Raw genomic sequence first — 12,229 nt, forward strand, 5'->3', positions numbered from 1 at the left:
GATGTAAGGGAGCATGGGAGGAGAGAAGGATGAGGATGATTCAAGCTCATTAGGAGAGGATGGAAGGAAGTGTGCCAAGGAAGGAGGGAAAGCATTAAAGAAACATAAAGGAGGACTGGCATGAAGGAAGGAAAAAGGGAAGAGGGAAGGAGGGAGGGAAGGAGAGAAGGAGAGAAGTGCTGCTATTCATGGATGAAGAAGAAGAAAGAGGAGGAAGGATGAAAGGAAGGATTAAAGTCAGGAAGGAGAAAAGACTAAAGAGGTAGAAGAGCAAGTGTGAAGGACTGAGGGAGGATAAAAGGAGGGAAAAAAGGAGGGAGGAAGCGTGGGAGGAAGCGCCCGGGTCTCCTGCAGCGCTTGAACGCCTCTTCCCTTCTGTTCCAGGGTTCCATTCCTCTGCAGGGTTGCCAGGTCAACGAGCTCACAGCCAATCCAGACGAGCCGGGACGACACCTGTTTGAGATCGTACCAGGTGAGCTCCTCCTCCTCTCCCTCCTCCTCTTCCTCCTCCTCCTCCTCCCTGGTCCAGGTCCTACTGCCTCTGACCTTTTGCTGTTCAGTTATGGATCAGCTCCCTTCATCTCGACTCTACAGATTCTGCTTGTGTGTGTGATTTATGTGATGAAGCTGTTTGGAGGATGAAGGTCAGTGTTTGGTCTCTAAATCAGCCTAAGTGTCTCCTGTGGACACTTTCCTTTACATTGACATTAGAGCTCTTAATGCCTCAGCCAGCTGGACTGAAGCCAGACCATGAATCAGTTCAATCACAACATAAAGCGGATGCCCTGCTGCTGCCATGGCAACTGATCTATAGGCTCAACGTACACTTTGACTAACCTGCCGAGATTATAATATCATACAAGTAAGTCATTAACACACACACACACACACACACACACACACACACACACACACACACACACACACACACACACACACACACTAGCATGATCTCATCCCTCTCTCTCTCTCTCTCTGGCTGCTGTTCCTGTCTCAGCCAGCAGGGAGCAGTGTGAGGCAGGTGTGTGTGTGTGTGTGTGTGAGCGGTTGATGTAATGCGGTGACATGTCAGCGTGTGCCTGCCCCTCTATTACCGCTCTGGCTCCCGGGCTATAAAACTCCATTCCCGCCGCAGCTAACAGATGAAATAGAAAAGAAAATGGCCTCTCCATCATCCTGTAAGGAGCCGTCACGCCCGACAGCTCAGGGGAGCGGCCGGCACGGGGGAAGCGGCGCCCGGGGCTCCGCTAGGTCGACCGTATGCCGCCGTGCAAGGTTCCGCTCAATCAATAAAGGTCAAATCAGCGAATATGAGAGACACGCTCAGCAGAAAAGAGGCGGTCTGAGCGATCAGAGAGGCGCTCTGCATCTCTGAGGCCGTCTGGAATGAAACAACGAGTTCAAGATCTGAAGAGAAGCAATTAGCCGTTTCCTTAGGTAGACAGATTGATGAAGCCGGCGTGTTATTGCCTCTCAGGTCAAGGTCAACGCCTGCAGACCGCCCTGATGCGTTCAGGGGCTTCTGCGGCGTTTCGGACTCCACAGCGCTGCAGCAGCCACAGAGCTACAAGTGGAACCTCAATTCCATTTTCTGCAGCCTGACCTGAAGGTGGGCGCTGAGGCCGCTCTATAAATCACTCTGTCACCGGGCGAGTGTTTGCCCGCAGGTCTCCCCTGGTGTTTAGACTCGGCCGCTGTTTACCGACGGTCAACATGGCAGAGACGCGGCAAACCCAATGAGCCTCTAAGTACTGAAGAGTACAGACTCACAGGGCGGCGAGGAGGAGGAGGGAGGAGGGAGAGAGAGAGAGAGAGAGAGAGCGGGAAGAGACGGTTGGACAGAGGAGACGAAAAGACAAGAGAACAGCCCGTCTGCATTCTTGGATCTTTAGTTTCTGTGGATGGTAAACTCAAGCAGGTTCTCATTTCTTGTCTCAGTTTTCTAAAGGAAATTCCAGGTTTCAGGTCTCGTTTGGGCCGTTTACACTCAAAACAACAAGAAAGCACTTTGATATCTGTCCATCTATGCAGGTCACACACACACAGACACACACACACACACACACACACCTGTGTCTGTGTACAAAGATCAACATGAGGACCTGATTGAGTTCTCTGCTGTATTATTGACTCCATCATAAACTCTCGCCCTCTCTCTCTCTTCCTGTTAGAGTGTGTAATCACTTTAGACGGGCGGGAGCTTCATTCACTCCTTCGCTCCGACATGAATACACACTTTAACATCTCAGCTTTCACACTGGAGGAGTCTCAGCTCATTGATCACCGACGCCACTCAATTAGAGCTCCATTAGTTTGGGCGCATGTGTGAGGAAGATCCCCCTCCTGTCACTCAGTATGAGCCTCACTGTACCGGGGGGTCCGGCGTGTCTCAGCTGCCCCCTCACACACACACACACACACACACACACTTAACACAATCTAACACCGTCCTTCAGTGGCGTGACCCAGATGAGCGGCTGAGCTCCTTCTGAGGGACGCCGCTGCTATTATACTGGACAAAGGAGCGCCATCAGCTGATCTAAGCTCCTCCCTCTCCCCGGCGAACCACATCCACACTCCTGATGGCAGTTCAGTCATTTAAAAACTCAACAATCACATTGGCATCCGGCACAGGAAACTACTTCCTGTTTAGATTCTCTTTGATTGAGTTCTGTTGTGTCGACACACTTTGGTTCAATATAACACTTAAGTCTCTGATTACACAACTCCACACACCCTCAGAGTCAGACAGCAGCTCAGAGCGCCTGAGGGGAAACGAGCTGCAGTTTGAAGCAGAGAATGATCTGGAATTCTGAAGGATTCTTTGTGTTTAGGAGCTGAGATCAGACTGAACTCCAGACTCAACTATCTGGAAGACAACACACACACACACACACACATGTGACAGCTTCAGCTAATTCACCAGACGGGCCATCTAGGCAGCACACACACTTAAAAACACCCACACACACCTCCCAGCAAACCCACATCAGGGTTCAGAGTCCTTCCTGTCCTCTGCCTGCAGTAGCACCATAGGTTCAATTCTTCTTCTCACTGAGTTTAACAGTTATCAGAGCCAATCAGCATTATCCGTTTCCCCAGAGTGTGTGTGTGTGTGTGTATACAACTTTGTTTGCAAAGATTGGAAGACAGCCCATCTCCTACCAGAGAGAGAGAGAGCAAGAGAGAGAGAGAGAGCGAGAGAGAGAGTGTGTGAGAGAGAGAGAGTGTGTGAGAGAGCGCGAGAGAGAGAGAGAGAGAGAGAGAGAGAGAGAGAGAGAGAGAGAGAGAGAGAGCCCTTACACTCAGGGATTTGTTTGTCCCTTGGGGAGCAGACAGAGAGAGAGAGAGACAGAGAGAGAGAGAGACCTGCTGCTCCGGCTGATGAATGGGTGACTGAATGGACAGACTGGATGAATGAGGAAGAGGACGAGGGACTGGTCCATCAGGTTTGGTCTCTGCTGGCACCCAGCATGCCTCTCTGTTCTGCTGGTGTTCTGATCTTTGTCTCACCGCGCTCACGCTCTCGTTCCCCGGCCGATCCTCTCGCTCCGACATGGGGCCGGTCTGCTGCAAGCCGGACCGGCTGAAGAAGCAACATCTCCAAGGTAACGGCTGCGGATGCTCTCGGCTCAGTAGAGACTCTCTGATTCATAATACTTTAAATGATTTGATTTCTTCATTCTGTTATCGTCTCAGGATCTATTAGAGATCTCTGACGTGTGTTGTGATGCTTTATGATCCATCCCTCTGCTGTCCCCCCTCATGTTGTTTATCTTTAACTCTTTATGTGACTCCTGTACGAGCAGTCAGCTGTCATCACTCCTCTGCAGTACGGCTCCATGTGACGCTCATGAGGATCAGGTCCACACAGTCACAGCATGACATCACATGATTGTGTGTAGAGACTAAAGGGTCCAGTATTGGTGACTGGCAGGTTTCAGGAAGAACTCCTGCGTTATTATCTGTGTGTGTGTGTGTGACAGAGCTCAGTCATGGCATCCACAGTCACTTACTCCATAACAGCCAGCCTCTCTCTCTCTCTCTCTGTCTCTCTCTCTCCCTCCCTCTCTCTTTTTTGTTGTAGTCTGCTTTCCAAAATCTCATTTCAAGCGTGTCACAATCTCTAATACCATCAGCCAACCAATCATTGACTCTCTTCCTCCAGACTTCAGCTATGAAGCTGTGATCTGAGCTGAACTCATCCAGTCTGCTTATCGCTCAAACACTCTGTGAGGAACCGAAGCCAGAAAAATACAACTTGGACACACACACACACACACACACACCTAGAGTCCTGCAGCTACCCTTCACTCACAGGCTGCATTTAATCTAAGAAATAAAGTAAAACTGAAATGTCAGAGTGTGCAGCATCGTCGGCCTTCCCGGCGTTGAACCAGCAGCCTGCCTTATCTTAATGAGCTGCAGAGAGGATCTTTATACTCCTCCTCCTCCTCCGTCCTTTCTCTCCAGGCTGGGAACTTTCAATCATTTTGGTGTGTCAGCTGCGTCCTGATTGATTAGAGTTGTGTGTGTGTGTGTGTGTGTGTGTGTGTGTGTGTGTGTGTGTGTGTGTGTGTGTGTGTGTGTGTGTGTGTGTGTGTGTGTGTGTTATTGGGCCGTTTCATAGAGGCGATGGCTGGCTCCTCCGCGTCTGTGTCCATTATCAGACTTTTAATTTGCCTGTAGGCCTGAGGTCAAACTGGAGGAGGAGCTTCTTCCCCATCTGCTGGAGACACAGAGGGAATATGAACTTAATGAGGCCACAGATGATCTGTGGGTAGATTTAGACTCTGTGCTGCACGGCTGGGATCGTGTGTGTGTGTGTGTGTGTGTGTGTGTGTGTGTGTGTGTGTGTGTTCATCATTGCAGTGTGACTTTGCAGAGCTGGGTGACAATGGCACTTAGCTTTATGGCTCCACTGTTTCTATTTGGATTCCCCTCTCACAGCTAAATGACTGACAACAATGACTGTGACTATGTGTGTGTGTGTGTGTGTGTGTGTGTGTGTGTGTGTGTGTGTGTGTGTGTGTGTGTGTGTGTGTAGAATACTCTGGAATGGCTGAAATCACAGAAGGTAATTAGCAGATGACTCTCTTGTCTCAGTGGCAGCTTATTAAAGGAACATTACGCACTTAATTTCTCAGCCCAGCTTCAGGTCTTTCATTATGCACGACGTCTCCGCGTCTGATGAATTATTCTGCTTCATCTGGGACTTTTGTCCTCCACGCTGCTGTGCAAACGTGCAACAGATTTCACATTTCACATGACAACACACCTCACTTTACTATGTCTGAGCCTGAAGGTTTGTTTACCTTTAAGTGAGACAAAATGCACAGAAAGAAAGGGAAGAACTTCAGCTGCAGATTAATGTGCAAAGAGGCTGGACTGAATTCAGTGAAAAGCATAAGTGATGAAGGCAGCGATGAGGTTCTATGGCAGCAGTGAGGTCAGAGAGGATCGCTGCTCCTCTCTCAAGCAATGCTTAAATCACTCATTCATTAATGATGATATGAGGGTGGGACAATAAACTGTTGCATACTGTGAGCGGACATGTAAGGGTTAAATGAAGATGAGCCTATGATGCCGTACAAGAAGACGGAGAGAGCGGAGCAAAGCAGCTAAACGGGACAACGGTGCCACCCTGTGGCCAAAACGCGTTACTGCATATTGGTTATAACAAGGAAGGATGGTGAGACAGTGAGCTGCTGTGAGGATCACACACACACACACACACACACACACACACACACACACACACACAAACACACACACACACACACACATTATCTTAACCCTCACATTTGGTCTCTGCAGGTGGAGGAGGAGAGAAGGACCGAGCGCCCATCAGCCATGAATCCTTCCTGCTCATGGCCAACGCCCAGACTGACATGGACGACTGGGTCAAGGCCATACGCAGAGTCATCTGGGCGCCGTTTGGAGGAGGTAAAGCCTAATCACGCCATAAACACTCCTAACCACACACTCATAAGCAATCACTCAAACTCAAAGCCTTTATGATCGTACATTTGGGTGAAAACACCAAACCAGCAGCTCCATCTTCCCTCCTGTGACTCTGCAGCTCATTGTCAGTCTGCAGCCTCTAACATGACCGACCTCAGAGCTACACAACCAGACTGCACTGTCATCACACAGATTTAGTTCAAAGCCCAGATAGGAGAGTAAAAACCAGAGGTGCAGAGTGAACAAAGATCTCAGCTGTCACTCAGACATTGGAGACAGTTTGTGTCAGAACACAGACGGAGGGACAGGAGGAGCATCGGGTTATAAATGGACTCAGCTCATGTAAACAGCTCAGTTGGCTCTGGTGTTCTGGTTTCGTGGGTCTGGACCCGTTTAGCTTCCTGTGCTCTGGCTGACCTGTGGTGAGTTTTGACCCTTTCAGCTCCAGTCTGAGTGTCTAACCAGAACACATGACAAGAGTGCAGTCACACAAGCAGAGTGTGAACAGCAGCTGGCTAAGGTGATAAAAATAGGAGGATAAACACAGAGGAGCCAATAACACAGAGGATGATGTCACCGCTCTCCTAAATTCATTTTGAAGATCTGCTGGCAGAGACAGTAACCCACAGCAACAACATCGATTTGACCACAGATTAATCTGGTCTGGAGCTAAAGGGGAGGGGTGTGTGTGTGTGTGTGATCTACGCCCCTGTTCTGTCTACAGAGCCAGTAAATCGCACTGACACATTGCGCGTCATGGGTTTAGAACCCGCCGCAGCTCTTACCTCCCGCTGGCTTCCTGGCTCGGGTTTCTTCCTCCTCCTCCTCCTCCTCCTCGGGTTCTCAGCCTGTCTGCCCCGCGGGTCCTCGGCTCCGGAATAGCCCACAGACGCCAGTTTATAGCCCCGCGTTGGTTCCCAGCAGGGGCCGCGGTCACAACCCGCTGACCCCCCCGGCCTATTTCCGCGTCCCCGGCGCTCCGCCAGCTGGACCTCCGCCGAGACTCCAGCGTGTCCGCGGGCCGTGTTGCGTTCATGTCGGATTAACGGCCGGGTCGGGGGTCCGGAGCAGCCCGATGCCGGAGCTCGGGTGGGTGACGCTGGTGAAGCGCGGCCTCGGGGTGTGTGAGACGCGGACGCAGCTCCTGTGCGCGCGGTGCGATTACAGCGAGCAGAGCGCGAGCTGCTACTGCAGCCAATCAACAGGTGCGATTAATCAACCAATGAACTCACCGGGACGATCACACTGAGAGAGGAGGAGACTTTGTTATTGTTATGGAAATCCTGCTTCCGGTTTCTGACAGCAGTCTGCATGCACTTAGGAAGGATCACCGTGAACATTTGACTTGTGAACTCTTGTGAGTGCTGCTGAGATGTTCTGTTTACTCTGAAGTGTGTGAGGGATCTATGGGTGACACACACACACGTCAAGGAAAAGAGAGTTAACATGCTAATTGCACATACGTGACCATTTGAGCCATGATAGATGAACATAAACACTTAGAAAGCTCAGATGTCTTTGTTCAGGTTCCTCATAATCCATGTGTGTCTCTTTACCTCTGTGTGAAATGAGCTGAGTGCTGCTCCAGTCTGGGTTATGCTCCTCTAACACACTGCTTCCCTTCCTCCTCTGACCTCAGGGATATTCGGCCAGCGTTTGGAGGACACGGTGCAGTATGAGAAGAAGTTCGGCCCTCGGCTGGCCCCCCTGCTGGTGGAACAATGTGTGGACTTCATCAGAGAGAGGGGTCTGGACGAGGAGGGGCTCTTCAGGACGCCGGGCCAGGCCAACCTGGTCAAGGAGCTGCAGGAGGCCTTCGACTGCGGAGACAAGCCTCTGTTCGACAGGTGAGACACACGGGGACCGGCAGCTCAGACCAGACGACACATCACAGAGCATCAGAGTCTCATCCATTATGGTCTTTGCCCTCCCTTGCAGTAACACAGAAGTCCACACGGTGGCGTCCTTGCTGAAGTTGTACCTCCGTGAGCTGCCTGAGCCCGTCATCCCCTTCTCCAAATACGAGGACTTCCTAAACTGTGCACAGCTTTTGGCCAAAGACGAGGAGGAGGTATGTACAGAGCAGTGTGTGTGTGTGTGTGTGTGTGTGTGTGTTAGTAACAGTCATCCACTCTCTCCATCAGGGGGTCCAGGAGCTTGGTAAACAAGTAAACACTCTACCTCTCCCCAACTACAATCTCCTCAAGTACATATGCAAGTAAGTATGATGTCATTATTCAGTCATAATGTCACCTTCTCTCTTTGGTTCTGACCTGTGAATGTTCTGGTAGGTTCCTTGATGAGGTCCAGTCCCACTGTCATGAGAACAAGATGAGTGTGCAGAACCTGGCCACAGTGTTTGGACCAAACATCCTCCGGCCCAAGATGGAGGATCCTGTTGCCATCATGGAAGGTGAGGATGAAGAAGGCGTTATTACAAACACAGAGTTACTTTAGGCTCTACAGTCATTACCCATCCTCTCCTGATCTCCCCTGTGGCCTTGTTCCCCAGGTACCTCTTTGGTCCAGCACCTGATGACGGTCCTGATACGGGATCACCACCGTTTGTACTCAGGCAGGGACCAGGAAGGCTTCACTGTGGCCCAGACGGAGCTCAGCGTCCAGGGGCATCGCAGCCTGGGGGCCTGGATCTCTGAGGAGGACCTCCAGATCTGCCCCGTCTCCCTCCCTGACGACCTGCACAGCAGCGCCTCCTCTCTGGATGCTAAGCTGTGCGCGGCTGTCAGTCCCATGCAGACCCCCAACCTTAACTCTGGACCAAAGCTGGCGTCTTCATCAGGGAAGGGGGAGACGGTGGTCAGCCCCAGCAAGCAGGCCAAGTCCATGCCCTCCTGGAAGTACTCCTTCAAAAGCTCCTCAGCTCCTCGCGCTCAGCCACAAGCCAAGCAGAGCAGCAGCAGCTCCACGGCAGATGCTACCAGCGTGTCGTCTAGTGGAGGAGGAGGAGCAGGAGGAGGTGGAGGAGGAAGCGGAGGAGGAGGAGGAGGAGGCAACTGGCTCATGAACGGTTTGTCGTCGCTGAGGGGCCACAGACGCACCTCCTCAGGCGAGCGCTCTGCCCGAGACCGAGACTCCACCGGCTCCTCTCAGAGACTGTCCACCTACGACAACGTGACTTCCTCCTCCAGCATGGGCAGCGTCCCCAGCGTGGCGAGCACGCCATGGTCCACCTCTTCCTGTGAGATTTCCGTCCCCGACTCTGGAGGCGCGGAACCCTCAGCGAATCAGAACTGTGGAGGCGGGGCAGGGGTCGCAGGTGGGGAGAAGGGGGAGTGGATGGAGAGCCAGAGGGACTTTGAGAGGGGAGGGGACGGGGGAACGAGCACAGACCGGAGCTCAGAGCAGGACAGCTGCGAGGCCATGGAGCTGTGCGGCAGCAGCGCCGCCTGCAGCGAGAACGGGAACACCAGCAGCATGGCAGCCGGCGTGCCTTCCATCATCATGACCGAGGACGGGGACGGGACCAGCTCCACGCTGGGCGGCCTGGTGGACGGGCTGAAGGAGGAGCTGAGGAAACAGAAGACCACGTACGTGTCCAGGATCAAAAGGTCAGTGTAGATATCCATCAGTTTATCATGACATCATCATATAATCTGTACTCTGACTGCCTTCCTGCCCAGATTCAGGTTCCATACATACTGAGTGAGCTTTTCTCTGTTCTGTGCTGCCCCCTACAGGCTGGAGGAGTCCAGTGCGGCTCTGTGCGCCCAGATGGAGCGTTTGGAGCAGGAGATGGAGCAGGAGAGGAAGAAGCAACGCATGCTGGAGATCAAACTCCGAAACTCTGAACGTGCTCGGGAGGATGCCGAGAACCGCAACCGGCTCCTGGAGAAGGAGATGGAGGATTTCTTTGCCACGCTGGGCGATCTGGCGCTGGGATCGAGGACTAGTGACATCTGATACGTCTAACACGGCCGCTCCTCCGCCTGTGTCAGGGTTTAGATCTGGGGGATTCTGTGTAATTTAAGGGCTCGCGTCCTCCTCAGCGCATTCAGGGCGTTCCTGCTAAAGACAACAATGTTTGGGAGCTGGAGTGCGGGGATGACACAGGAGATAAAGGTCAACGTGGGGCGACTGTGAGGGGAGAGTGAGCTGGACACCACTGACTGACTGAGCGCCTCATCACGAGAACAATAAGTGAAGATCTCACAGTGGAGCTGCAGCAGGTTCCTCTCCTCCTCCTGTCTCTGAGCTACAGGGCTTTGTGTTGATTGTTTTACTGCCGGATCAAACTTCTACATTGTAACATGAAACCAGGTTTGCAAAACTTACATTTCAAACAATTCCTTTTGCAGCCAGAGCAAAGCTGAAGCAGTAACTAGCAGAACTACAGTAAAGGGCGAGTCTGTCTCTGTGCGTCCTCAGGCCCTTCCAGTGCCTCTCTCTCTCTCTCTCCGCCTTCTCTGTGGCTCCAGAGTCAGATGTGTGTGTAGGCTGTAGCTGCTATGGCATTTATCGCTTCTTACCTTATTTTCTTTCATTGTGACTGTGGTTCTGCTGAGGTGAAGGATCCCATGTGGACCGGGACCAAGCTGGAGGTGGAAACAGGAAGGAGTCCCTACTAGCCTCATCCCACTGTTCAAGAAAGTCAGGGTTCAGTTCTGCCTCACACACTCTGTCCTCGTCTGACATTTTAGAGATGTAGTTCTGGATTATAACACTCATTTAGACAGGGACAATAAGGGAGATAAGACATAAGACAGTTCTAGATAACCAGCATAGAGACAGAAGCATTCTTTACCCCTCACCTGTGGTCCAACAAGACAAACCAAACCTACAAACACTCCAGGTTTATACATCCTACAGGCAGGGGTTGGGTTTTGTAGCCTCAACTTACAACTACACAGCCATTTTTCGTACAAAACTGAGACAGAAGAATCAAACCCTCAAAGCCTCGGCCCCGCTTCACTCCGATCCCCACGGCTGTCGGTTTACCTTTAATGTACAGATGATGTAAACGGAGAGACGTTTTCATAGTAGTGCATGCTGCCTAGTGTACAGGACGGGCGAGGGAGAGGGAGAGGGTGAAGGCCGCTCACAGTACACAGTCAATACCAAAGCTGGACATGAGACATCCCGATGGCCTGCCTGGAAGCCATGTTGACTTTGGCACATGAAGCTGAACACTGCCCTCAAAGAAACAATGGAATTTCCTGGTTGTGCCTTCAGGGAAGTTGATTTTGAATTAGGGAAACATGTGGTGTTGCTTGCTTGTGTGGCGATGTAGTCAATATACCGGCCTGTAGTACACAGAGGCTGCATCCACCCTCCTTTATTTTGATACCGCAGAAGGACTGCCGAAGATGAAGAAGGTGATCTCCTGAGAAGGTGCCAATTCTTGTGGAAGTGAAATTTGTGAACTGAATGGAAGTCTGGATTTAAGAATGTATCAGTGTAGTGAATGTAACGTGTTGTTGATGAAACCAGCCCTATGGAAAATGGAAGAGGATTGTTTAACGTAAGAAGAACTACAAGTAAACGTGTCATAGAACCCGGAGTCCCCGCTTAAACGTCTGTAACTGACCGACCTTACAAACAGTAAAGGCCTTAACTTACTTCATTTCATTTTCTAAATCTTTACAGGAAGAGTTGTGGTTGTGGTTGGTGTAGCATCATGTAGCCTGAACCTAAAACCATACGTTACATATTCATTCATACCTTCAAACCTAGAAAGACAGGAAGGAACATTCCGGTGTTGAATGCAGTCAGAAATGTCCTCGTACCAATTTGCAGTTTAAAGTTCATTCCTCAAACTTCCTCACAGAGCTCAGGGGTTTGGACGTCTTGTGAGCGTTGCATGCGAGTAAGTTGTAGAAAATGTTACAATTCACCAAATCAGAATGGCACTCTGTTGTCCAGGCAACGCCGCAGTCTTAAAGGGCCGTAGGAGCAGCGTCACTAAAGGAGAACGCGTGCTTTATGTTGGCCAATGGGACGATTTCATAAATAAAGACATGTTGAATTACAAAGGTTTACAAAGTCATGCTTTTAAGAGGGAAAAGTCCTTTAAAAAGCATTTAAACACTTTCTGACAATGTGATGGTCCAATTGAGATTCTGGCCAAGACATGTATTTTGGTTGTAGGTTGATCTCATATAAAGGGTTAAATGTTTCCTGTTGCTTTGCTGATCAATGGTGCTTATTTATTATGAACTTAAACTATTGTAATGAATGGACTTGTATGAGAATAAAGATCAAAGATCATCAGTTAACCTGATCTGAGGAACATAAAGTACACAACCAA

General features: G+C 50.7%; 1 protein-coding gene and 1 long non-coding RNA gene across 5 annotated transcripts in view; one reads left to right on the plus strand and one right to left on the minus strand.

The window, feature by feature from the left end:
- The window catches only part of LOC143015612 (uncharacterized), a 35,342-nt gene extending 26,632 nt beyond the window's left edge, over nucleotides 1-8,710 (minus strand). The window contains exons 1-2 of one of the 3 annotated variants that reach the window (XR_012965453.1): nucleotides 8,481-8,710; nucleotides 6,750-8,359 (exon numbers count right to left, since the gene is read on the minus strand). This is a non-coding gene — a long non-coding RNA (uncharacterized LOC143015612). Of the gene's footprint in view, nucleotides 1-6,749; nucleotides 8,360-8,480 lie in introns of those variants that run through there. The other 2 variants (XR_012965452.1, XR_012965454.1) reach the window with 2 other exon arrangements.
- arhgap22b (Rho GTPase activating protein 22b) overlaps nucleotides 1-9,897 on the plus strand; it is a 16,803-nt gene extending 6,906 nt beyond the window's left edge. The window contains exons 3-10 of one of the 2 annotated variants that reach the window (XM_076169658.1): nucleotides 385-472; nucleotides 5,818-5,946; nucleotides 7,604-7,811; nucleotides 7,903-8,035; nucleotides 8,109-8,182; nucleotides 8,256-8,377; nucleotides 8,477-9,533; nucleotides 9,663-9,897. In XM_076169658.1, the coding sequence (XP_076025773.1) occupies nucleotides 385-472; nucleotides 5,818-5,946; nucleotides 7,604-7,811; nucleotides 7,903-8,035; nucleotides 8,109-8,182; nucleotides 8,256-8,377; nucleotides 8,477-9,533; nucleotides 9,663-9,885 (2,034 nt within the window). In that variant the 3' untranslated portion in view covers nucleotides 9,886-9,897. Of the gene's footprint in view, nucleotides 1-384; nucleotides 473-3,435; nucleotides 3,609-5,817; nucleotides 5,947-7,603; nucleotides 7,812-7,902; nucleotides 8,036-8,108; nucleotides 8,183-8,255; nucleotides 8,378-8,476; nucleotides 9,534-9,662 lie in introns of those variants that run through there. The other variant, XM_076169656.1, reaches the window with a different exon arrangement.
- The last annotated feature ends 2,332 nt before the right edge of the window (nucleotides 9,898-12,229 follow it).

This window comes from Genypterus blacodes, unplaced genomic scaffold (genome assembly GCF_046128005.1).
Source record: "Genypterus blacodes isolate CSIRO-AG114 ecotype Tasmania unplaced genomic scaffold, CSIRO-AGI_Gbla_v1 ptg000209l_1, whole genome shotgun sequence".
Taxonomy (NCBI): domain Eukaryota; kingdom Metazoa; phylum Chordata; class Actinopteri; order Ophidiiformes; family Ophidiidae; genus Genypterus; species Genypterus blacodes.